Source organism: Barbatula barbatula (genome assembly GCF_947034865.1).
Source record: "Barbatula barbatula genome assembly, chromosome: 10".
Taxonomy (NCBI): Eukaryota; Metazoa; Chordata; class Actinopteri; order Cypriniformes; family Nemacheilidae; genus Barbatula; species Barbatula barbatula.
This window is the reverse complement of record NC_136773.1, coordinates 8,841,477-8,868,924: the sequence shown is the minus strand read 5'-3', so window position 1 is coordinate 8,868,924 and position 27,448 is coordinate 8,841,477. Positions and strand designations below refer to the sequence as shown.

Here is a 27,448-nt window from a genome sequence, read left to right as displayed (position 1 = left end):
TCCAAAAGAAAACTTCTAATGACTTTTTGTAGAACTATCCTTTTAGTTGTTTTTTGTGACACTTATTTTTTATCATTTTCGTCTAGAAATGATAATAAAATCACTCTAAATGAATAGAAATCTGACATTAAAGGCTAATAAATAAACCACCAAAGTGTTTCTGTTACAAAAAGGTTGAAGTCGTGGCATTATACTGTACTGCAAGTATCGGATCATAGAATCCACAATTAAAATAGGTAATATAATAAGCATCATGTCTACAGTTACGGTCCATTACTACAGCAAGAACATATTGCTCGTAAAAAATCTGACACTATACAGTCAAATGAGACTCTTTATCTTGCGTAAATAATTGAGAAAAAAATATCCTCAGCACGTGGCGGACCATATTGTGCGTGTGTATTAGTGACGGCTGTGCCCAGATGTCCACTGCACTCATCTAGCGGCCATAAGGTCAAGGGCCATCCTGACCTTTGTCAGTTAGGACGATCAGCGTGGTCACTGCTTTAGTGCCATATCTGGAGGAACAGATGGACAGAACGACCCCCCCTCTCAAAAAACCCATCCCACTTAAAAATCAAGACAGATGAAGCTATGCTTTCCTACTCTCATCCAGCGTCTAATATCATATAGATGTACAGCAGGGAAACAAGTGGAAAATGATTGTGGTAAATAAACATTAAGTAAAACCTTCTATCAGCTGCATGTAATTTTTGAAGGTAACTGCAATATTATTGTGCTACCAATATGTGTTTGGCTTTAAGAGTGGTTGTGATATTAGAATGCCAGTATGTACGCATGCATGGATACGGAGGACGGAAGCTGTTTCTGAGAATTAATACTGCAAATTTATTCTGGAAAGTATTATTTACTTAAAGTGATAGTTCATCCTAAAATACAAATTCTGTAATTATTTACTCACCCTCTTGTCATTTAAAACCTTTATGACTCTTTATCTGCAGAACACAAAAGAAGATATTTAGAAGAATATTGTTAATTGGACCCCATACACTTGCATTGGTTTTGTGTCCATATACAGTAGAAGTGAAGGAGGTCCAGTGCTGTTCAGTCACCAACTTTCTTTACAAAAATCACCTTTTGTGTTCTGCGGAAGAAATAAAGTCATAAAGGTTTGAAATGACAAGAGGGAGAGTAAATTATGACTTTTGGGTGAACTATCCCTTTAACACTGGTAATATACTCAAACCATATAGATATTTAATTGAATACATTATGTAAGGTTACAAGAATTTACATTTTTCCTATTACACTCAAACATATACGCAAAAATACATCTGTTTTAAAGATGTCGTATAGTTTGGCAAAATAAATAGGTTGAAATGTTTTTATCATGGCAAAATAAAAAGATATACTGAATCCTGAAGACGTAAAAAACAATTTTGTTTAAAATGAAAAAAGTATTTCCTCTGAGTTTTTATGATTATGGGAAAAATACACAGTATTCAGGAGAGCACATTCTCAAAAGGATTTATGTAAGAATCCTTTAAAATCATAAAATAATTTGCACTTAATGGACGCTTTGAGGAACTGCTTGAACAAATGTATTTAAATTAAATACAGATGTGTACCGCTACACTTTATTTTACAGTGCCTGTGTTACAGTGTAATAATACATTAAGTACAGCGTAATAAACATGGACTACATGTAATTACTATAGGATTAGGGTTTGATAGGGAGTTAGATGTGATTGTGCATCATTTATAGTAAAAACAATAGTAAATTCATATAACATGTGTAACAAGGGCTCCGCAAAAATAAATGTACTGCATATTCAAAGACAAATATTGGTTGACACATCCATTATTATTAATATTACTGGTATTATTATCACAACATTTGAATGAATGTGACATAATAAAAAGTCCTGCATATTATTTAGTCAATTTAGCTAAAAACAGACACATACATCAGCGAGCATTTCTAGAGTTAAGCTGTAAACAACTGTAGCAATTCATTTGAAAGATATGGATCTTAATGGCGCGGCTTTGAGTATCTGGTTGTGGCTTCTGTGTGTGTAGACAGTTACCGTAAGACATCATAACAATAATGAGAGCCCGGGACCTGTGAGTCTTTCACGGTATTAGTGAAGTGTGCAAGACAAAACTATAGTATAAGTGACAATTTAACCAGTAGGGTCATTATCCTCTCACTTTAACCCTCTTGCAGTGTAAGTGTGTGTGTAGCACCCCCGGCCTGATAGCCATTGTAAAGCCTCAGGGAACAGCTCAAAATCAATACTGTTCCTCCATCTTTCTCTTCATTTAATAACTCGCAACCTTTGCATCATTGTATCAGCTGATCTTTCTTCATCTACGAAACCTGATTGTCTCAAATTTAGCCTGTACCCTTTCAAGACGAAAGAGGTTTTCTTTCCTTCTGGCTTGTGTTGTCTTCATATTTTCTGCCTACTTATTGAATGACATGGGTATTTGAATGTGCACATGAGCGTTTTATTATCATCTTCTAGATTTTAGATGAAAGTGAAAGTGTGTTTTAATTTCTGTAACGGCGCTCCTTTACAAGTTAAAATAGTCATATCAATTGCGTGGTCAACTGAAATCATAAAAGCTGTGTGCCTAGCAATAAAAAAAAAGAGAAATGTTTACAGTTTAGCATGTCTCACGAGACAAGGGTTTTCATTTGAAAAACATGTCATTCAAAATTATAAACAGCATGAGGTTGGTTGATAAACGAAACGTCCTCAACGTTTAATATTTAATATCATACTTTGTTTTTTTTAATTCACGGGTGCACTTGAAAATGTAAACACACATTTCAGGAACCTTGAAAGGTCACGGTTGAACTGTCTCTTTCTGTCTAAATAATAGTTCTTTTATATATTTTGTATCTAAATATATTGACTAAACAAACAAATCCTTTGCCTGGCTTTTTAGACACTCGTGGATAAAATCAATACAAATAGGTTTTATTTATACATATAGCCTTCTGTTATGAAACCCTTTACAATGATGTTGTTTTACGCAGAATGTGGAGACGTATTTTTTCAGAAGCGTTTGAACCTTTTTTCCTCACACAAATGTAAGCGGCTGCATTCTTTCCATGGAAAACCCAAAGGTTTTCTTGTATAAATCAGGGGAGGGGAGAGACGCAGGCTGCCATGAACAGGAGTCTAGTATTGATTTCTTTTTGTGGTGCAGTCCTATTTAGCTGCTGTCAAAGCTACTTTCCACCAGCCGGAGTCAAATTGCCGTATTTACAGCAAGAGCCCTCGTGGAGTGGACAGCAAGCATTCGAACAATAAGCCCATTCAAACGGCATCCTGGCAGACAATCCAGCAGATCTGACAGAAAAGCACCCACTACAAAGGATTTGTGCTCCAACTTTCTTCTAAACAAGTGTCTCACTTATTATCATACAAAAATAAGAAACGCACCGGGCCGAGCAGATTCACGGAGCGGGTGCGTGTCAGATGCTTAGAAAGTTTACACAAAAGGAAGTGTGTGAGGAGGAGTGATTGGTCACACTGCTCCTCGTTCCCTTCTGACACGTGCGAGGAGAATAGGACGCACAGGGAAGGCGTCGAGTGTGAAATCACGGCACTCATCCATTGTCTTTCTGATGTATTGTGAAGAGAGGCACCCCTCTTAAACACACACGTGCACACAGGGTCATGGGGTGGTGGAGGTCGCTGCCGTGGACACGCACATGTTAAACGCGATTTCTGATGCATTGCTTAAATAGTTCTATGAACAACATTATCTAGTATGGCTTTTATTGAAAATAACCATCTTTATTTGTAGTTTATCCATGAAGAGCATATTTGCCAAGACTCTGTTATGTTCAAACATCATGTTTTTATTGTGCATTCCAAGTCATTTCAAACTGCAGTTGGGTTGTTTCCATTATGTAATAGTAACTAAAAAAATTCTGTGCAAAAAACATCATCATATCTACTGTATATATCTCTATACATCTATATATCTATCGATCGACCTATGTTTCATTTTTTACAGTATAATAATGTAACAGTAAAAGTAAATGTGCCGCATCAAACTTGATGTAAAATATTAAAATGTTGCTTGAATAATATAAGCATGATATTTAATAATTGTACTGGTTTTAAGAACATATCCTCTGACCCGTTGATATAATAATAATAACAATAATAATAATAATAAACTACATTTATTTTATGTTTGTTTGTCTCAGTATTTGTATAGAAGAAACATTTTATTTTGTGATTTGACCAGTGTACTTGTTTTTCTACAAAGAACTGCAGCATGTGTCATATTCTTTTCGTTATTACTATATTTTGACTGTGATCTATTCATTTTAGTCTACAGAATTACACATCTTACAATTCTGAAAACAATTAAAAGCACATTCACGGTATAACATGCTTTATAACTTGATAATAGTGAATAGATATTTTTTAAATCTTACAATTTTTTATATTGTACATCGTTGGATAACTTATTTTGTTTATTTTCCATAAACAGTATAGATTTGTCGAAACTAAGTGGCTGCTCTTCAGCAGATTTATATATATCATGCATTAGATGAGAGCTTCTCATTGATCCGCCTGTCTGTAGACTTCAGTGTTGGTGCTTCTTTGTTAATTTGTAAAATGTGATTACAGAACGACTGCTTTACTTCAAATAATAGAGTAAAGACATGCTGTGCGAAAAAATTAAAAAGGAAAACATCACATTTATATATGTACACACAATTTCAAACAAAAGCCTCGAGTGCTAACCGTTCTGCTTAATTTATTCTGTGTTATCATTCAACTCCATCTAATTTCGGTTTTCGCATAACAATTTGATATAATTCAAAATCGGCAGGATTTATGGGCAAAAATAACTACTAAAATAGGACATTTTTATATTTCTTATTTATTTATTTTACTACGGTAAATATGTTTCGATATTACATGTTATTTAAGGAAATGTTTGAACCATAAGACATTGGACATATTTTATTAACAATTACAAATTTCGTATTTCTCTACAGCACCAGTTTTCGATGTCGAGTGCACAAAACCAAGCGCTCTGTTAATACATGTCCCTGTGCTACACAAAGACAGGCAAACACACACACTAGAAAAATCATTGATCTGCACACATAAGCTGCACATTTGGCTCCTCCCCTTTCGACAGCATCTCTCTCACAGACACACACACACAGGCATAACACAGCATATTGAATCTGCAAATCTTGGCTGATTCACATGTAGGTACGTGTGAGTCATAATGGTTTTAGTTTGTGTGCTGTCTGCCCAGTGTATTCCAAAGCCTTCTAAAGCATTCACAATAAAATAAAGATCCCGGATTCTTACCTGAGACGGAGACCGCTGCCGTGTGATTGTTCCTGTCGCCGCATATTGTCTCGCTTTATTTGCTTGGCTCTCTCTTTCAGCATAATGGTGGTAGCCCACCAATCAATTAGCCCTGCCTTTGATTGATCAGGCCTTGTTTTGGTCACACGCACGCACGCGCACACACACGCACACACACACGGTTTCATCAATTGGTGGTTGAATTGACACTGGTGTGGAATCAATGATTCTTTGCAATTCTGTGACTAAGGGAAAATGAGGAGGCTGTGCATATGAGAACGGTAATGTCCCCATCACGACTTCCAGAGGACTTCTGTTGTTTTGTTCTCAGCTCATCATATTTTGTGTCCTATAGCCGTAAACCTAAACCTCACACAAACCACTCTTTATTAACATTATTCAGAATGGTTGTAAAGCCATGCGCATCATGAGCTACTGAAATAACACAATAAAACATTTCAGGAACAATCTAGGTGAATTATTGCTACTGTAGCAAACTTGATACTACACATCTGGTTTAATAGCTCAGAAATGTTAAGGTATGCAAGTAGTAAGATTCGTTGCCACCACAATAGCGCATAACCCTGTTACATACTTGATGTGCAGCAGGACTGTTACAGAATGCAACAACAACAAAAGATCTGTGAAAGACCTACAGGTAAAAATGCTGTCATCATTTATTCACCCCTGTGTTGTTCAAAACCTGTATGTGACAAAAAGAAGGTATTTTGAAAAATGTCCTAACAGGGACCGATGTTGTTCGGTTGCTAACGTTCTTCAAACTATATTATTTTGTATTCTGCAGAAAAAAGAAAAGGCATACAGGTTTGAAATCAGAGTGAACATGATTATTTCGTTTTCGTTTTTTGAGGGAACTACCCCTTTGATACAACAGGATTGTTAACATGTGCAGTAAGGACTCCGCATGTAACACACTTAACACTGGGTAAGCATTGGTGTAAGGTTCCTAAACAGCGTGATTCTCCTCTTAAAACTGCAAGTTTCCTCACTTGAGAACAGAAATGTGTTTCTCGTCTATTGTGTGTCCGTGTATATTTGTGGTCGGTTGTTTATAAGTCACCACCGCGCCAGAGGTAAACCAGCACCATAACAAAATGTTACATTTCTCTCTCCGTCTGTGCCTGGTTTTATATTCATCCATACGCTGTTCATTCTTACGCTTTATTGTTTTGATCCCACTATTTCTGGCCATTGATCGATTGTGAATGAGATCAATATCCAGCCACTCAGGACATTTGCGGTATTTTCAGGATTTATGGTGCTGCCCATTCAAGTACGATTGATACATCATAAAGCAGTAATAGACAAACACCCTCTTAATAACAAAGAGCTGGAGGAATTCTGATGGTGTTCTGCTGGAGAGAGTATACAGGCTAGAACACTCAGGGATTGTTCATAAGTGATTTAAAGTTGTGATTGAGAAACATTGCGTTGGCGAAAAAACCCTGAAGAAGCAGTATTCCTCTTTACCATAGGAATCGCAAGGACATTCTCTGAATATGTTTGCTACTGATATTCCACATAGGCTACAGAGATGGAGATGTGAAGGTTTTTGTGTTGCTCGCTGTCCAGACATAGGCCTACAAAGCCGCTGCAGATTAAATAATATACACATCTCAATTGAACCTATGAAATATTGTCATGCCAGTTGTGTTGTGGGCATATTTGAGCAACAGAACTTTGGTTACAAGCTCACGAATGTCATTACAGCTGTACAGTATAAATGCTCATGTAACCAATAAGGACAACACCACAGAAAGGTATTTTGAATGCTATTCTGCATCTTATCTTTTCATATTTTACCTGCATATACGTAGATCCACTTCTTTGTAATATTCAGCTGTACATATTCAGAGAGTACGACAAGTCCAGTCGCATCTGCGAAACAATCGCCAAAACACACGATATTAAAGTACTACTTTGCTACTACAGTGTGTAAACCCATTAGATATCGATTACATCATACTTATTCATATTAATCTATATTACTGTGGACTCTCTGAAGTAGAAATGTAGAGACCTGTGTTTCTGGAGGAATTAAAAGGACTAGTTCGGTCACCAAAGAAAAGTCTGGAGGGGCCAAAGGGGGTAAGTTTGCATTCAGCGCGGTCACGCCTCTTAAGCCTTCGATATGTCTTGAAAACTGACCACTGGATCTGGAAAACTGATGGTACATATTACAGAAACATGGCAAAACAGTGATGTACCACGTACTCCAGGAAGCAGAAAATATTACGGCATTGTTGCATCACTTGACAAATCAGAGGGCGTTTCTAACAGCTTTTGTTATTGTTCAGGAGGGTGGGGAGAGGAAAGCGAATAATGGAGGGAGAAACAGTGTGATGTGTTTAAGCGCGTACAACTGAACCATATGATGAATACTAAACAAGGAATATTTTACTTTGAGTGGTTCTCATTTGGTGGATCATGATCGCTCGGCCGCAGGCCATTTATGATCAATTCAAACTAAAAAGACATCCAGAAATATGCACAAGTGAGGGCAAGATTAAGACAATATGGCAATTATTATGCATACAGCTCAGTAAAAGCACATTGTTTAGAGTTAATCTATAAGCTGACATTGACACAATGGGGGTCAGCTTTGACCCTTCTGAAACCTTGACCTATGACCTCTGCAGGGAGGTCAGCCTGCGCGATTATATTGTTCGCGTGGGTGCGGCAGGAAAAAACACGAGAAGATTAAGAAAAAATAGGATTCCATGTCACCACGTGTTTGTTAACAGTTTCACACAGCACGAACACACCAAAGCGGCATTCAGTGCATGCAAGCTAACTCAAACTAAAAACCACAACCTTCTGCACCGCCATGGACAGGAACACGCGTCCACAAACAGTCAATGTCAAAACCCCATATAATTAAAGTTTTACATGGAGGTTCGCCAGCTGAATGGCTCATTGAAAGCGCACACACACCGCGTAAGGCTCTGTTGCAGTGGTGCACGTCAGTAAATCATCCTTGTGTATTGATCAGGTTTTGCTGTTTTATGGCCCGATGTTGTAAATGTCATGTTTTAACTGTGCGTGTTTGATATCAATCTGATTAAAGCAGTTACTTCCACACACAGCAAATATTGTGAATCTGTCATCAGTGATTACTCAGTGATTAAATAGCATGTAGATTACTATATGACCATCAATTTGTCAAAGCAAACATTTCTCTGGCTTTTCTGTTTGTACTGTAGACTTTCAGTAGCAAGAAAGAGTAAGAATCAATTCAGCAGGCTTGCATAGCAAACAGTGCTGTCTAATCTGCGCTTTCTTACGCAAAGAGCAACAGTTAGCCGATGCTTACTGGGCAAGAAGGGACATTTTAGACCTCCCAGGTAAGAAGAAAGGGATCTTTTTCAGTTCTCTGAGACTTTAAGGAGAGCAAATAAAAACCTGCATGTTGTCTCACATGTCTCTCCTAGAGTTTTATGCGACGGCTCGACAATGTCGCACACTGTGCTCAGATTTACAAAGAGACCACGTTCATTGAATGCATTTGAACTCAATTGACTGAATGGTCCATGAGCAATAATGTCTTTCCGGACAAACACACACAATGAAAGTAGAACCATAATTCGTTGTAAAATGGTAGAGACTCCTGATGATATGACATTGTGAAAAATGCACCGAAACCGTCACGGCTAAGCCTCACGTTAATGAAAGTTTATAGCGATGCACACATTAATGCTACACACACACACAATGTACAACAGCTGGTGTGCACAGTACAGGACTGATACCAAATCTCTGCAAACAAGTGACCGGACTGCAAGATTTAGCAAATGACCCTTAAACAATGCAAACACATATATTAAGCATTAGGGACACTCGTGGGCTCCTTCACGCTTAATAGGCAGCCTTAACTATCAGCGCATATAATAGTAACATTTCCAGGTTATGTTCATCAGGCTCCGAGATAACAGACATGAAGCGTGAGCACTATGTCAACATGCTGCTAGTGCTCTTATCATTACGGCTTAGTGGCACCTTAATAGGGACAGTGAATGACCACCAGCACTCCAGCGATTCATTCACAGACTGAATCTATAGAAAAAAGAGCCTTTGCCATTCATATATTCAGAAGAAATGTAGATTAGAGATCATCGTCCAGGGGAAATTATTAAAATTCAGATGTCGTCCTTTCATTGCTGAGGAGATTCGATGGCGGTCTCAGTTGTGTTTTTTTACCTGGTCTCGTATGTTTCTCCTTAAACTCCGAAAGAGGAATAAAGGTATAGAAAAAAGACAACTCGTAAAATAACACGAAGAGAATGGAGGAGTACAACGAAAGTAGATTGTACTCTATAGGTCAAATCATCTGGATTTATGTAAATGTGATGAGAAATGTTTGTGACATTGTGGACATCAAAGCATACGCAGTTCATTTAACAGAAACAAAAATGTCCTTTTCCTCTAAAACGCCACTGATGTCAAGAAGAAATGATTGCGATTATACAGAGATCGTGTGATTTTTCTATCTTCCAGATAAATGTGCCGTGTGTCCTCTTGTTCACACGGAAACCAAATAGCTCACGTCCAGTTTATATTTATTTACTTCATTTTTGTGACAAATTGATAATGATCTAACTTCCAGTGTCCAGTTTGGTCCGTGTACATTTTATAAGTGACTGGATATTGAGTGAAGATCACACACGTGTTCGGTGTCTGGGGTCAGTTTCATCAAAAAGAAATGAACGGAACATCGCGAAGGAGACCTGGTGACAGCGGCTCATAAATTAGGAGTCCAAACTTGGACAGCGTGACCCCAGAATCTGTCAGCTGGAGGAACGGATGGCACGAGGTGCAGATATATTCTGCTGAAGGCCTTGTTTGGGTTCTCACTGACCTTGCGCTCGTAGTTGAATCCTGACACTTTTATTGATCAGCAAACCGAAGTGAGGTTCTGCTCAAAAGACTCTTACCTACACACTCTGGACGCCCAATCCCTCAAAATGAACCATATTACGTTGAGGTAAACCCGGGATCGGCTGACTGACTTTAACATGCCAATCGGAACATGAAACATTACAAACAGTAACTGGAAGGAATTGAGAAAGTCTGGTGATGCTGAGAAGAATGAAAAATACACAAATAGAAACTCATCCGCAGAAAAAGTAGTCCCTTTACATATGCGCTATTTAGACAACTGAAATTATGGAAACAATGGCACAATTCACAGTACTTCCATTGTCGGTGTGTTACTTTGTAACTGCATTTTACACTAATACCATAACACAATGTAATGTAATTTTATATCCATGCCTATCATGAATCATTTCATTGCTCAGAGGTTGCTCTTTCAGAGGAGGAGGTTTTGATGGAGCTCTCTGTTGTTTCAAGAAGAAACTTAGTCTCAGATGGTACTTCCATTGAGCAATCAAAATAGGAACAAATAAGAGATATATTAAAAAAAGGTGTACATTATATTGAGATATTAAAGAGATCGGAACTGTGACTTTTTATGGGTCTCTACGATAAGAATGTGACGTGTAGTGTCACACAGCGAGGGGGGGGTGGGTGGTCTTCACTCTGATGTCTTGCAGAGAGATAAAACAGAAGAGGGACAGATGGTTTTCGCTTCCTGCGGTCAGGAAACACCGGATCACTGATCAGAACACAGGTCACAGATCTCAAGCACACGCCTGACGTAATGGCATTAATTTACAGTTTGGCTTTGTCAAAAAGAAAAAATACAATGAATGCCAACAACAGTCTGTGATCTTCTTACATGAGCTTCATAAACTGAGTGCTGTGGTTAAAGTGTTGGTAGTAAGAAATTGCACTTTAATGCTACTAAAATACGATATCAAGCATTTGTGGAAATAAATGATCTCCAGTTTTGCGATGTGACTTAGTAAGTATTTTGATATGCTACAAATGACATGCTTAAACCAGTCTTAAACTATTCTATTAAAACTATTTTATTTGTGAAATATTGCTTTAACTTATAAAAAAGTTGATGAGTTAATTTAGAGAGTTATTATTTTAAACACTGCGATCTTTTGTGAATATATTTACAGTAGGCTAAGCTTTTATCAGTAGACCTACATTGGCATGCATTATTCCTCCAGAAGAAAATCGAATTGCAGGAAAATATCCTTTACAGCTCGCATGAAGCTATGCTCTGAAATATTTAAGTTTTTACGTACTACTTACCGACATCCTCCTGTTTGTTGTATCATGCATCAGGCAGCAAGATAAATAAACCGTTTTTTTTACAAAATTGATATGATGTACTACAAAGACTTTCGACTTATAAATTCAAAAGTAAAAATTGTCAGCAGGCCCATATGCATGTGCCTTTATATTTATAGATCTTATGACACTCGATGGTTTTTTTAATCATACGACATGATGTTGACGTAGATGACGCAGAGACACGCTCTGAAATAAAATATGGTGTTTGTGCGCCATCTAGCGTCAAACAGTCGGCATTGGCATATTTTCTGCTTGTATTACATACACGACTGTAGTGATGTTTTATGACAGTTGACATGTTAAGCATTTTTGGATTTGACAGTGGTGTAAATACAATATTTTGGGGTCATATTCTGGGAAACCTCTCCCAATTTCTTAAGACACTCCTATGAAAAAGACACAAAAATAAAGGATTTGTCATTTCCTAAAGTCTGTTTTTAAAAGTGCATACTGAGGAGCACATTACTGCAAAAATCGTTCTTGATTCCAACAGGTCTTAACTAAAAATGATTTTTTCCTCTATCCTGTTGTATTCAGTTATTATTTTACAGTAACTAAAGTGTAATATCCACAGAATTACACACACATGAAATCGAAGTTTAATTTAAATGTGTATTTGGATTATTAAATGTGGTTGAAAGACTGTAGAGAGATGTGAACAAGAACCTCCTGGAACGTTTTGATTCGATGTTATGACATTCTTCAACAAAAAACTTTCAAATATTTAGTTGGTGGTAAAAATTGACATCTTTTCTAATAGCATTTTCTTATTGATTCAAATACTCCTACATGAATTGCATTATTATTTAATACAGTCGCCTACAGTATAATAACTATTCTGCAGCCACTAAAATATCATAAGTCATTTCTTCTTCTTTTTGCCTTTTTTAGGCTTAGCTTGATCGGATTTCTTAGGAGAGCCCAGTCCCCTGCGAACAACAGTTCCTCGCCACCACGACTGGATCTGAGAAGAGATACAGAAACGAATTATGTCAAAGGATCCAACATACTGTACCTATAGTTCATCTGTATTATATTACATAATGCAAATCTGTCTATCAAAAAGCATTTCTGGAAAAGACAACTTTTACTGGAGGTATCCTTGAAACTAAAATAGCTATACAGTAAATTTGGAATTTGGTTACGGTGCCACCTTTTGTTTAAAGATTGTAAAGTAACAATGATATACTATAATGTATTTTGGTATATCCGATTATAGCTTTTCAAATGCTTCAAGCACCAAGGATGTGAGAGGTGTGTCTGCAGGTGCGTTTTACCTTTATCGCAGCATCTTTCTCTCTCTGCTCTTTCTCCAGCTGTATGCGCAGCCATTCCTTCTCCGTCCTGTCTTCAATTATAACCTGCTGCATGTCTCTGCACTGTAAGGGTGAATTCTTCATGCGTTACGCTGACCAGCTTACTGAACATAATGACTAAATATGTACAGCAGGTTTTTGTTTATTTAAAGACCTTTTTGGAGAGCTCGTGAAGTTGTGCCAGGTTGTTGGCTCTTTTGTTCTGCAGAGTGGTGAGCTCTTGCTCTTTCTCCTCCATGTCTTTTTCATACCGCTTTATCCAAAACGGCTTCTTCTCTTGTAAGCTCTGCAATATCAGCAATTTATCATAGTTTCAAAAGATTCGCCTTCATTGCAACATTATAGAGATACTCCTTATTCTCCAATATTGTTGGTGGGTACCTTTTACATCTACCCCCAACTAAACAACTGCTTACAATCACGTTTAGAATGTTATTATGAAAAATAGTTTGCTTGGCTAATCGCACCTCGGGATATGGAACACATACCACTTATTAAACTTCTGTAATTCATTCTGAATACACCCCAAACAATGCTGGGGTGTTTCAACCAGTGGCGCCCCCAGGATTTTTTTCGGGGGGGGGGGCCCAGTATAAATGTTGACACAATACAAAATATGTACTACGCCTAAATCTAATGGTATAGACAACAGTTTTGACATTGGCATTAATACTGAGAGCATACAGTTACTACTATTTATTATATAGAGCCAAATAGACCCCATTAGCCAAATAAACTTCATGTTGATTTGGAGTGCAAATTCAGAGTTTAAAAAAGAGTAGACAAGAAAAAAAGGATGCTTAACCCCGACATACAGTAAAACTGCCATTGCATTGTTGCAGTACATTTCAAGACAAGTGCAAGTCTTGCAACTCTGATTCAAAACTCCTGCATGCATTTTACAGTAATGCAAATTGTGATCGGCCACAATAGTTATCAGCCCATCAGAGATGTGTCTTCGTCCGTATGTCAGGAGCAATAAAATAACAGGGGAAAAAATATTTCCTTTCGCACAAGAAATATAGGGGCTAACCGCTTCGCTAAAGTGACAGTGTTGCCAGATATTCATAGAAAAAACTGCAAACAATGACAAGCCGAAAATAAACCTTAAATCTACAAATATTTTATATTTTATAAGACCAAAATATAAGATATCTGCAACTGATCATTTTAACATCCAAAGTGCCAAGCGATATGATCTAAGAGCGAAAAATAAGCACATAATAATAAGCGAACAAGGAGCAGCTTTCCAAACAAACTAAACGAAAAAGAGCAGATGTGTGCCAATCATCATCATCCTAATAATCATATGTCATGGATCGTGGAAGGAAGAACCCAAGTGCAGGCAGACACGGGGATGAAGGGGTTAACAATAAAGACTTTAATGACTAACAAAACAGAGTGCACAATAAACTGATGACTGGAACTTGACTAGAACTTAAACTACAAAAACACCTAGACTTACAAAACACTCACACTGACTAGACTAGACTAGACTAGACTAGACTAGACTAGACTAGACTAGACTAGACTAGACTAGACTAGACTAGACTAGACTAGACTAGACTAGACTAGACTAGACTAGACTAGACTAGACTAGACTAGACTAGACTAGACTAACAACTCAAAGACATGGCATAGCATAAAGCATGAAGTAGCAAGGCATACCAGTACAACGAACGAGCACAGGACAATAGACAAGAGGAGGCTTTAAAGGGAAACAAACACAGGATAATTGACAAGGGTCAGGTGCGGGTACTGAAACACTCAGGGAAGGTTAACGAGGAAACGAGATGGCGGGAAACACTGACGAGACACGAGAAAGCACATGGCAGTCAGAATCACAACAAAGCCATGTCTTTCTCACACAAAACCTAAGGCTATGCCATGACTCCGCTGCAAGACCAAGAATTAACATGACATGATAGCGGAATCATGACAACATATTGCAGAGTTTTACATGTAACCTAACTTGAATGTATATATGAAGAGTTTGGTTCCAAAATTAGATTACTGGACAAAAATCTAGATTTTTATGATATTTTCTTTTGATTTATAGTGTTAGTTAGCTGTATTTCTTTTTGCTATTGTGGCTTAAATCAAAACAAACCAACTGCAGATTGATTGATATTAAAATAACTTTCTATTTGGATCAACATCACTTATTGAACTCTTTTTTTATTGACATTGCAACTTGCACACAGCACAGACGGCTCTTTTTTTGTGGCTGGTAAGTATCCACCTTGTGTGACCATCTGTTCTCTTACATTCTCTTACACATTCCTGCTCATGTAAATATATACAGTTTCATTCTAACATAGACTATACCTTTATCTTTATATGATTTATATTTTTGTCTTTGGAGCTCACCTGACCTAAATTCCACTTCTGGTTGTTTATTCTCAATATAAATGAGTATGTGAAAAATACAATCTTGATCTATTCATTGGAATGCACAATAAAAAAAAACATGATTTTTGGGGGCGCCATTGGTTTCAACCCATGGTTGGGATAAAAATTTCCAACGAAGTTGGGTTTGTCCATAAGTTTCTCCAAAATGTCTTTTTTTTGTACAGCTGCTTTGCAACACTACAAAACTGAGCTAGACTGTGAATTCGAAAATCATTTCTATAATGCATCTTCACAATGCATCATCAATCGGCAATGTAAATTGAATACTTGAAATATTTAGGATTCTGAACGAAATGACATTGTGCTTCACTCACTGCGAGTTGTCGTTCAAGGAAATTCTCCATTATTGTGTGAGCGCTCTGTTCCTCCTCTAATTTCTCCTGCAGCATCTGAAGAAGCAAAAAAATGAAGAAGATGGCATTATAACAGTTACTGTACTGACTATGAATGTTTGTGGGAACTTGACTTGTTGTGACATTATCTCAAATTAACCAATAACTTCGCTATTGGAGTTGCAGTTAAAACATATAAATAAAGTCATATAAGTTGGAAAATTGCATTGTAATTTAAATAAAATTACTTGTTTAAGTGCGCAACGCATCAGGGGTCACTTACTCATTCTTTATTTATTTTTTTACATTTTTGATTTACAGGTATTAAGTTTACACTTTTATTCAAAGCGAATTGGGGAAAACGATAAATATAAATCATAATAAGTGGCCTACATGACAGGAAAAAAACTAAATGAATGTTATATCTTTAGTGTTCTTCATTGTTTGATCAAAGTAAACCATATCAAATAAATACACTTCTTGTTTTGTAAGATAAGAACAAATGTTTTGCAAACATAAAATATCAATAAACACATCTCAGTCAAGGGACCCTATAACTATTTTAAACATCAGAGTTATCTACACACCATGACTTCGTCCTCCAGCTTCTTCTGCTTATGGGCATTAATGTTCTGTCCCTCACAGATCTGCTGTTGGGCACAGTTATTCACATACTCCACCTGCCATTCAGTCCTCACTCTCATGTCCTCAACTTGCTGCCTCAGGTGAACGATTGACTCCTTAAGCCTCTGGGGACAGAACAGCCTTTTCACATAAGACAATTAAAAAGAAATGACATATGACACCGTATGACTTTATTATGTGTGACTTTTTTCATTTGAGGTGAGAATCACTTCAGGGGTGAAGCACTTTCCGAAATTACTTTTTGGATTAACATCAAAAATATGTTTCTTTGCTATGAAATAAGGTGCACAAAAATAATGTGTGTGAATAATTTAAACGGGGTTCACTTCGGGTTTACTTTGTAGGCAATGTACAGTAGTGTAAAGGAATACATTACCTCACACTCTTCTGTTTTCTCCTTCTGGATGTTATGCAACTGTTTTTGAAGATTTGTTACCTTTTGTCTGCTTTCTTCCTCTCTACAGTTAGACGAATATGTACAGTACAATGTAATGTAGGTTAGCGGATTGAGGTTATGAATTATAGCACATGACATTTTGCTGTAAATATGATGTCAGTTCTTGTAAAGACCTGTTTAATATGTCAAGAAGTTGTGCTTTCTTCATCTTCTCCCCCTGCACTGCTGTTATCAAGCTCTTACATGTGTTAGTCTCCAGCAGCTCGACAATTAAACCATTAATAACATATGCAACAAAGTGCCTGTGGAACAGTTTGCAGCAATGAATGTGTGATGATGACAAAACATAACAAATCTAATATGAAATCAACACAATCACATAAATTATCTTTATACAATTCATTACTTTTGAAATAAGCACCCGGGTTTGTTGCAGTATGGCCAGCAAGACGTTTTGATATAGGGACTATACCTGTCTCGCTGCAATTTGTTGTCAGGAGGAGGTGACTTGCTCCCATCCTTCAGGAAGCAATAATGATACATGTAATGTAGCGCTGCAGTTGCATAAGTTGCGTTGCTTTACGAATGAGTGAAAACGGAAGAAATCGCGTTATTTATATCCGCAAACATTACTCACGCTGTCCGCTGCGGGTCGCACGATGTTTCCCAAAACTGACAGCTGATCGGCGCAGTCTTGCAAAACTACACACATCCTCAACGCATTTAAAGACATCTTGTAATGATATTTTAAACAGCCTGAAAACAAACAACTTTAGCTGGGTTTTCTGTCGGTAGCTATTCAAAATTCCACGGGACAACACCGTTCCAAAAAGACGCAAAACGTGCTGTCGTGGCAACGGCGTTGCTGGTCGTGACGTCATGGGTCTGCTTACGTCACAGGGTTTACGTTACAACAGATTGAAATAACAGAGCGTCTGTGTGCGCGTGTACAGGCCACGTCATTCAATTCAAATAAATGTATCGTAACATCGTTACCCTAATTGTTCATAGGTTATACTTTGTGCACTCAAGGTAGTAGGCCTACTTTTGATCAATTCCTAAACAAAAAAATGATAAAATAACGTAAAATATGATGTGTATATATAGTTGATGTGTATTTATTCATTTACCTGTTTGTTTGTTTATTATGTTCGTTTAATTGTAAGCATACGTGTATAAAAATAAATGTTGGATCAGTAAAGGGCAGCAAATGGAGAGTGGAGGAGTCACACATGTCAGGCTGTACTAGACGAGCCCAGAGTCCCTCGTTACGGAACTTCCCCACCTTGTGAAAGTCTGTTTTAAACGTGATTGCATTTATTTTAGCATATATAAGCTTATATTAAGCATATACAATTATTATAATTTTTTTTTATAATATATACCTAGCGGGCGTATTTCTCTAAATTAATTAAAAAAAAGGACAAACATTTTGAAGCAGTTCAACTTCAGGCAATAATATATGACAAAGTAACAGAGTTTTAACAAATGCCAGATACCCATTCATCGGGTTGTTTAGAGACTTTAACAGGCCGTTGTTGAGTGACGGAGATAGCACTTCACCAGCTGGCCAACGGTGACTGACCAAACGCCTCCAGTGTGTTCTTATGCACACACAGACACTCATGGCATCTGGCTTATACTAGAGCAAAGGAAGTGCATCACTAACAAATAACTGCAGCTGCTTTGTTTCGTTTCAGCTGCTTCGAAATAAATAAAAGTCAGGATTTAAGAAACAGGTTCACCATTCCGTGAGTTTAAACAACCTGGATTAAAGCACACTGTAGTCATGTTCATACTTTCATATCATGACTATGGTCATTTAGTTTTTAGTCCCTTTAAGGAAAGAGATTGCATTTAATGGCCATTAGAGAATGGGAACGTGACGTCAGCGGGGGACACCGACATTGCAGTAGAGGAAATAGTGGAGGTGGATGTTTAAATTAATGTTTATATTATACCGTTAAAATTACATTAGAATGTAGAACGCTTGCTGTGTTATGAACTGCTATATCTGATCTCATGACCGCAGGGGAAACCGATCTGACAAGAAAGTTTCCGCTTTATTGTAACTTTAGCTTAGAAAACACACAACGGTGAAAGTGCTTTTACTTTTCAGTTCAAATAAAATGTGGTTTAAATAACTGCTACATATTCATAATCTCTAATCCGCTTGAATAAATTCTCACACCATGAGGAAAATGCGAAATACGTTTAGAAATGTAAATTTGTGATATAAATTGGCTCTTTTGCGATCACTCGTGTCCATAAGGGAGCTCTTTTTGACCGAACAAGGGATTCAAATATTAGTCCATTTATTCTGAGCAAGTGCAAGTGTAACCGGTTCACTTCTGATCGCCCAGCTCGGCGCGGGCCTCGAATCGGCGTCGGTACGGATGGCAGACTCTCTGTTGGTCGGGGAGTGAGGTTGACCTTTCACAGCACTCTCTCGCTGGCCTTCGTAACACGAGTACCTCTTAAAATGTTTGACGCAAATACAGTCGTTTATTACTCTCGTATATTTCTATTTGCTGTCATTGTACACCGCTGAACGTGTCACCAAACATGGCGGCGACTACCCAGAATGCAATGCATTTAGATACCAAGCTCTTAAAAACAACATTTGTACGAAGAAAACAATGAAACCCGACATTAACGGTAATGCAACCCTTCACTTTTCCTTAAACTTATAATTGTTTCCCGGTTTAACGTTACTTCTGTTAATGCTCATGAGCAAAGTTCTACACGAGCGTCATAATGCCCCATACAGAGCTCCTCCCCAATGAAATGATTGATTTAAGCCCTTTATTCAAAATTCCTGCTTGTCACGGATAAAACGGTTGAGAAATGTTAGCACGCTTGTAATTTTCAGCCAGTCTTGACACCTGTGTCTACGCTTGTTCTTTTCCTCGGTTACAGGTAAACAGAACCGCGGTGTCTTGTTTTCATCTGTCTTTGCTTATGGCAAGCCGAATTAGCTTTTAATCATTCTCATGATATGAATTCTTGATATCAACAATGACGTCATCATTTGCAGTAATGTATATTCTTGATATCAAAAATGTCATTTTTACAAGTGAAATATCACAATAGACTGCCATTCAAATTCAATTTCTGATATCAATAATTCATTTCTTACATGTTAATTCAATTCGATTTTTATTTATTTAGCGCTTTTCACAATTTGCATTGTTCCAAAGCAGCTGTAAGCTGATATATAAGATATCTGTTAAAAATCTTATTTTAGATATCAGAAATGCAATTCTTACTAGAAAAAAAGTACGTTTTTTATATCAACAATTAACTTGTTACTAGTAAAAATGATAAAATTTTCACTAGTTGAAATGCTCATTCTAGATATCTGTACATTAATTTGAACATGTTGCATAAGGTATTTCTGATATCAGGAAATATATTTCAGATATAAATAAATCTGAGAGTAATCACAATTCATTATTGATATCAAGGATTAACATTGTCGTTTGTGAAAATGTCATTTTTACATATAGTAATTCAATTCTTGATGTCAAGAATAGACATTACCACTAGTGACCACACCTTTATTGATATCAAACATTATGTTTTGTACTAGTAGGAATTGCATTTCTGATATCTGGAAAGACTTTATACATGAAATAAATACTTTTTTGATATCTGAAATTGAATTTGAATGGCAGTCTACTGTGATATTTAAATAGTAAAAATGCAATTTAAAGATATCGAGTATTACGTCATTTACTATTTGAAATACAATTAATGATATCAAGAATGTACATTTTTACAAGTGAAAATGTAATTACTGATATCGAAAATATAAATTGTTACCAGTAGAAATTCTACTCTTGATATCAAGAATTATAGTTTTCACTGGTAAAAATGTAATTTGTGATATCAAAATTGATATCGTGAGAATGATTAAAAGCTAATTCGGCTTGCCATATTTGCCAGGCTTGTTGTCATGTACGACTCGAGTACTCGTCGCGCGATTGTTCTCGTCTGACTGCAGTGTCATAAGCAGCGGACATGGAATGCTCCCGCAGCGGAGAGCCGATCTCCTCGCACACATCATGAGCTCCTCCGCCCGCATTACCGTCAGCAGCGCTCCCGCTTCACTGATGTGTCCTGGCCTTGCGTCGCTGTCGCCAATCGGCTCTACCGTCGACGTCTTTGACGTGTAAAGTGCGGCGGATCGAGCTGTAGACTCGGGACAAGATGGCAGCAGAATGAGACGCACTCCTCTACGTGCTGCGAGTTCAGCTAAAGTGTGTACGATGAGCGGAGTACACCTGGATTATATCTGACAGGTGAGAAATTTGGGATCTGTGATCTGAAATGACTCCCCTTCTTGTCCGAAGTCTTGTTGAGTGTGGATCGGTTTCAGATTTCAGTGTGCATGGAATGATCTCTTACAGTTTCCTACATAGACATCATTTCAGGAAATCAGTATGTAGTGTAGCCATCTAAAAATAAAACCAAGTTCATTTAGACTCCCAGTTCTTCGTCGTTTGCTTTAATAATGTCGCACGAGTTCGAATAAAATCTCACCATTACTACAGCGATCATTATTCCCATAGAATGTTGTTGTAGTTTGACACATAACAGTGTTTTGAGACAGCCAGCATGTAGCATGTAAAATAACTTGAATCAAGCCATTTTTGTTATCGTCCTCCAAAAAGTTAAATTTTTTTGTTTATGTTTAAAGTCTGGCTTGTGATGCGTAACCAAGCATTTCACAAGCTTTAGTGTTTGGTAGGTCAACAGTACCAGGAGATCATAAAGATCGGTCTGTTACTGTGTGCATGTTACAGAGTTTCTAGTGGATCTAGAACAGCACAGGTGAAACACATTCTTCATTATTCTGCCAATAACTTGTTGTTGCATTTATTGGTTCACAATCCAGAATGTAGATCTCCAGTCTAAATAAAGCTCAGAGAAAGTCACACAAGTATTGAGATGACATGCATCTGCAGTGGGATAGGTCAAGTGTTAAATAAAAATAGACTGCTTTACTATACACGAGAAGAACTCATGCGGGGTGTTGTTAACACCACCCAGAGAGCTCTACTAGTTAACCTGATTTAAATGAAGTCTATTTGGTTAGAGCCCAGTATAGTCGATGGTTTTGATTGCGAAAATTATAGATGTTTAGAAGTTTTTAATCGTGACTCAAAAAGAAGGGTTCTGTGTTTCTTTCTGTGGGGTGGACTTAACTCTGACCCGATGCGTTTTTGCTTTTTATGGAAGAATGAGCCGTTCAGTAACGATAACCTTGCTGCCGTCCACACCACGGCTTTGGTCTGTGTTACTCACTGTGGTGAAGCCTGCGACTGAAATAGACCTGACCACAGTGCATGCTGTGACTCCATGGAGATGGTTTTAAGGGACGCCACAGAAATGACCTCCTTTGTCTTTGCCTCCCAGGATAGTTTGCATTAGGGTCTCTCTATGATCTGAATTCTGGCAAATGTGTTTGTTTGGAGAACCGTTTTTCCCAATGGCCCTGCGTTCCTGTGTGAGTGGTTGAGATCACCAACCTCCCTTGCTTTGTTAACCCTGTTATAAGGGGTCCGGCCCTGCTTGAAACTAAATGTTTTTGGCAGTATATAGTCAACCTGGTTTGAAGCTCCTCACTTTATTGTTGATTTATTGCTTAGTTAAGCATTTGTAGCCAGAACGAAAGAAGTTAATACACGCAGTATGTAATGACCGTGCCACGGACCTACCGTTTGCATTTTGAGGAGATTTTTGCAAGTGATCAAACATGCAATGTTCTCAGATTGAAGGAGGCAACCGAGCCATGCCTAGCAACCACAATATCATCGAGATTTGGGTGAGAAAGCAAGCAAGCAAGCAACCGGAACACCCTCCAGCTTTCATGGTAACAAGCTGAAAGAGACCCACAACACTTGCATTATGGTGGTGATTTTGCATGAAAAAGCACCATTTACATATTTCTTTAGAATTTATTAAAATTTGATTATTATTCTTCTTGGAAGCAACAGGGAACATCTAAAGTGTGGAGTTTCCGACAAACGTTTGTTTTCAATTGCAGAAATAAACCTTACTGCACTCTCCGACTTTGCAGTTTGACATTATCACCCGGGTGATTCTCACAAAATCTTGGTTTCTATTGTGAAATTTCCTAAAACAAGGTATGACAACATTTTTAACGAAAAAGGCCTTAACAATTCATGTTTTGTTCAAAATAAAAGCGAAGCCAGGATGCCTGATGCCAAGTTTTTTATCATAATAACTAGGGCTGTGCAATATGGAAAAAATAATCACATTGCGATTTTTATAAGCAATATTGCAATTGCGATTTTATTTGCGATTTTGGTAATTGTTTTACTTTTTCAAGCATGTAACATTCTAAATGTACCAGAAGTGCATAACAAAACATTCCACAGTGGAATAACATAGTATTAACAGTAATAGAACTTTAAATAAATGTCTTTAAAACAGACAACATAAAATAAATTCTGGTTAACTTACATAAATAAAATAAACTTGTCACAAAAGTGTGATCTTCTGGAAAGAATGCTGTTTGCAAGCATCGACTTTCCATTTCAAAGTTGTCATTAATATAATGCACCGTTAAGCTCATATACGGCTCCATCGTTCTGCTGGACCACATATCTGTGGTATTGGCATGTTTACCTGCTAAGTTCGCATTCAACGTCTGCCTTACATTTCTCATACACAATGGCGGTTCTACATTGAATTGCACCCCGGGCAGGAACACCTTTAAGCTTCCAAATAACGCACATCTTCGGCAAATACCTGACAGACAAATAAAAACAAAAAAAGCTTTTGTTGAAACTAGTAACTTTGTATATTGCTCTTTGTATGACATAGGCTATCGCTTATTGCTCCCCGAACTCTTTGTAAGTCGCTTTGGATAAAAGCGTCTGCCAAATGACTAAATGTAAATGTAAATAATCACGGCACTACTAGAGCAAGCTCCTGATTAGCAAATGTTCAGATTTTTCAACTCGCGCGGAACAGTGCGTTAAAATCAGTGTTTTTAACAGTGTTTTCATCAGGTCTGGTGATTAAACTCTCTTGTTTCCAGCATCGCATGCATCACATATAGATTATTCATAGGAGGGATTTCCAAGTTTTATGCGGGGTGTGTGAAAGCAGACAGGGAAATTCTGCGACATGTTAGCGTAAACGCCCACAATGAACAGAAATGAAAGTACTGTGGGATTACAAAATCCTCTTTTGGAAAGAAAATAAATTTGAATCCGTATACTAAAATAAGCTGAAACTTTTCAATGTTGCTTTTTGCTTTATTGAGTGTTTTAGAATACTTGATTCTGATTGGTCGGTCGCAACATTACAAAGTCAGTTAACCATTTAATGGTTTCTAAAATTGATAACATATTATTGTTTATCCCTACAGCAAGTCCTTTTTACCGGTTCTTATAGGTGTAATGTTTTACTCCGCCGTCTCTTTTTTTTGTGCCAGATTGAAATGTGTTATTTTAAAAAGTTATGGTTGATATTAAACATTTTAAATCAAATTTTTTGTATTTTATTAAATCTTTAGCAGTAAAATTAATAAAAGCGTTGTTAGGTTGTACAACAATCTCATGGCAGTGTCTTGCTTATAGACCACTTCAGATGACGTAACTTCCAAGATTACACAAAAGTTTGAACAAAATACAACCAACAGAACATTTATAACATGAAATATTGACTTAATATATTTAAGATTTAATTATGTAAGGTTAAAAATTAAAATGTAAACAAAATGATTGCGAAGTTCTCCATAAGGTGTCTAATTCATAAATGTGTGATCTCTACTGTACTGAGGATTTTGAGCTGTAAAACTCAGCCCTGCCACGTACCACTACGTCCTGAGATTTGAGAGGCAAAAATGTCTTATAAGTGCTAGTGCACTACTGAGGCAACATGTTTCCGGTATAGATGAAAAATGTCAGTGTAGTTGATAAGAGGTCATTTCACTGGAAAAGGAAGCTGCCCTCGCACTTCGTTTAGTTTGATTTGAGCCACGGCATACTTTTTGAAACTCAACATCGTTTTCCGAGGTGCAATGTTCGGTGCTGTCAACATAACACAAGGAAAATGTCCCGGGACAAATCTGCAAAGTGCAAGCTTTGTCATACCGCGCAAGCAAGATAAAAAGTGACCTATGTAATATAATTGTGCAAAGCTTTAATCCTTTAAAGTTATAGCTAACAATTTGTTTGGAGACAAGGGCAGCCAAAAGACCCCCGTTATACCTAAAACGAAAGATAGGGATGTGCATTTTCCACAAAACTGAATATTTGAGCTCATAAAAAACACGGACCGTTGCTGGTCATGCGTCTTACTCGCTACACCATTGAAGGTTGTTGGTGAGCATGTGTTTTAAGTCAAGTGTGCTGTAAGCTGCTGCAATTGTTTGCCTACTTTTCTAACGTTAACACCTCCATTGACTCTTTTTCTCGATGTTTTTATTTTCAGTTTGCTTTTCTTGTCTAGTTTGCTTGTCTTGTCGTTTGAAACTGGTGTCAACTGAGGTCACGCAGCAGGAAATTAAGTTCAGTTGTAGCTTGAGGAGGGTTGACCCTTAGGTCATTTAGAGTATGTTAACGCGATACATTTTTTTTATTTCTCATTTATTTCATATGGTATGGTTATTGGCATTAGAGTGCAGCCTCTGTTATATCGCTTGGCCTTTGATGGCTGTTGCTCTGAGCTCACGAGCTTCAGCTGAGCGACAGCATCTTCTCAAAATTACCGTCAAGTCAACTTTATTTATATAGCGCACAATACAAATTTCATTGTTACAAAGCAGCTGTACAAGAGAACATATTGACTATAAGCAAAACATATAAGGTTATACAAGTCAAAACAAAAAGGTGAAAAAGCAAATGACAGACACAGACACACCCACACACAAAACACTCCTGCATGCAGACTCACACGCACAGTTGCCATCACCTCGAACCACACACCCAAGAGCTTAAGGAGAGGGAAACACAGGTCAAATATCAAACAAGACTATAAATTCCTATATGCAGTGTTAATTAAATAAAACTTTAAAATTCTAGCAGCCCCCTGGCCAGGCAAACAGTGCAAAACAGTATGCAAACAGTGGCGAGGAACCCAAAACTCCATTGGAGGAGAAAAAAACCTCAGAGGGAAACCAGGCCTAACCAGGGGATTCCAGTTCAGTCTCTCAAAATCCTGTGGGAAACATTGCAAAAATGAATCCCGGTTGTGAATCCTGAAACTCTGCAACGTGTACGTGATCATAATGGATCAAATAATCATCATAAAGAGTTTTTCTGAGTTTGGCAATGTGACGTCACGAGTGTCCATGAACGAAGTGTAAACAACTCGCTATGTGTCCTTGAACCTCCTGCATGCAGTGGCTTGGATCATCAGGCTGACATCACTCTTGACCTTTAACCCTAGGTCTGAGCTGCAGACTAGAGACAAATAAAAACTTTGTTTGTCGTAAAGAGAAACAGCTAACATCTCATGGGTTCAAATAGAACCTTTATATTAGTTTCCATGTGTTGGCCAGTTGTAAAAAACACTCTTATCATGTTGCTTTTCATAATAATTTTATCTTGGTACACAAATCAATAGGTAAATAGTCTTAAGCAGTGAAACAGCTAAAATGGACCAATTACTTCATTTTGTGAACGGCAGAAACGCGTATGTGAATAATAGTGTGTTCAGTGGTGTTTGTTGGAGCAAAATCACCATTATATGTGCATAGACTTACATCAAGTCCTGAGTAAAATAATGGGTTATATTTTCATTTTTGTTTTAATTACCAAACCCATTTGAAATCTGTCAGGACACTTAAAACGTATGCTACGAAATCCATACTACTTTTGGAAGAATAAGATAAGGTTGTCACTCCAAAACTAGTTTTATAAAAGTCTATTGTAAATATCCAAAGTAAGACGTAGATAAATACTTGTTATTTTTAGTGAACTATTCCTATATTGTACCTTCTTTGATTGGAAATCTTATTGGATATAAAACTGCCTGTTGTGTCTGTAGCTGTAACCCCATGCTGTAAGGCTCACTTTGAGAGAGCGGTTGCCTAGAGACCTGAGAGTGGATTCATGGAAACTGATATAAAGGTTATATTTGAACCCATGAGAGGTTAGCTATTTCTCTTCATGACAGTAACTGAAGGACGGTTTGTGGGTGTTGGATCGAGCAGGTCGGGCCTTGTGTTGCAGAATGTCATCGTCTGTAGTCTGCAGCTCAGACCTAGGGTTAAAGGTCAAGAGTGATGTCAGCCTGTGATGCAAGCCACTGCATGCAGGAGGTTCAATGACACATAGCGAGATGTTTACACTTTGTTCATGGACACTGGTGACATCTCATTGCCAAACTTGTGAAAACTCCTCTTTATTATGATTACTTGATCCACTATGATCACGTAAACGTTGCAGAGTTTCAGGATTCACAACTGGGATTCATTTTTGCAATGTTTCCCACAGGGTTTTGAGAGATTGTGGCACTGATGACGTCACGCACTTATTAGCATAGCCTATGTGTTGCGTTATCACATGCGTTTTCTAGTGTTGGCACTTGAAATCTGTTTCGCATCTACTTTCTCTTGTAAACGGCCTCTCAATTTTATGGATATATAAAGGAGGTTGTTTTCTCAGAATATAAACACTTCAAGTTACACACAAGTCAACACATGGTCACAGATAATGTGATATTATTTAGAACTGAACATTTCGAGATCAGAAGAAACTTGGCAGAATAGGAGGATTTGTTTTGGAATTATATTTGCCAGTGTTTTTTGTGTTT

General features: G+C 37.5%; 2 protein-coding genes across 2 annotated transcripts in view; one reads left to right on the top strand and one right to left on the bottom strand.

The window, feature by feature from the left end:
• Window positions 1–11,799: 11,799 nt before the first annotated feature.
• On the bottom strand, window positions 11,800–17,547 carry drc9 (dynein regulatory complex subunit 9). The gene is made up of 9 exons (XM_079465256.1): window positions 17,289–17,547; window positions 17,124–17,170; window positions 16,825–16,953; window positions 16,631–16,712; window positions 16,197–16,358; window positions 15,592–15,666; window positions 13,020–13,151; window positions 12,827–12,928; window positions 11,800–12,513 (listed from the first exon to the last, which is right to left on the bottom strand). The coding sequence occupies exons 1-9, from the start codon at window positions 17,382–17,384 to the stop codon at window positions 12,412–12,414; spliced, it is 927 nt and encodes a 308-aa protein (XP_079321382.1). The 5' UTR covers window positions 17,385–17,547; the 3' UTR covers window positions 11,800–12,411.
• Window positions 17,548–20,597: 3,050 nt separating this feature from the next.
• hipk3b (homeodomain interacting protein kinase 3b) overlaps window positions 20,598–27,448 on the top strand; it is a 36,250-nt gene continuing 29,399 nt past the window's right edge. The window contains exon 1 of the mRNA XM_079466406.1: window positions 20,598–20,955. The gene's annotated coding sequence lies outside the window, so the exon portion shown is untranslated. The remainder of the gene's footprint in view (window positions 20,956–27,448) is intronic.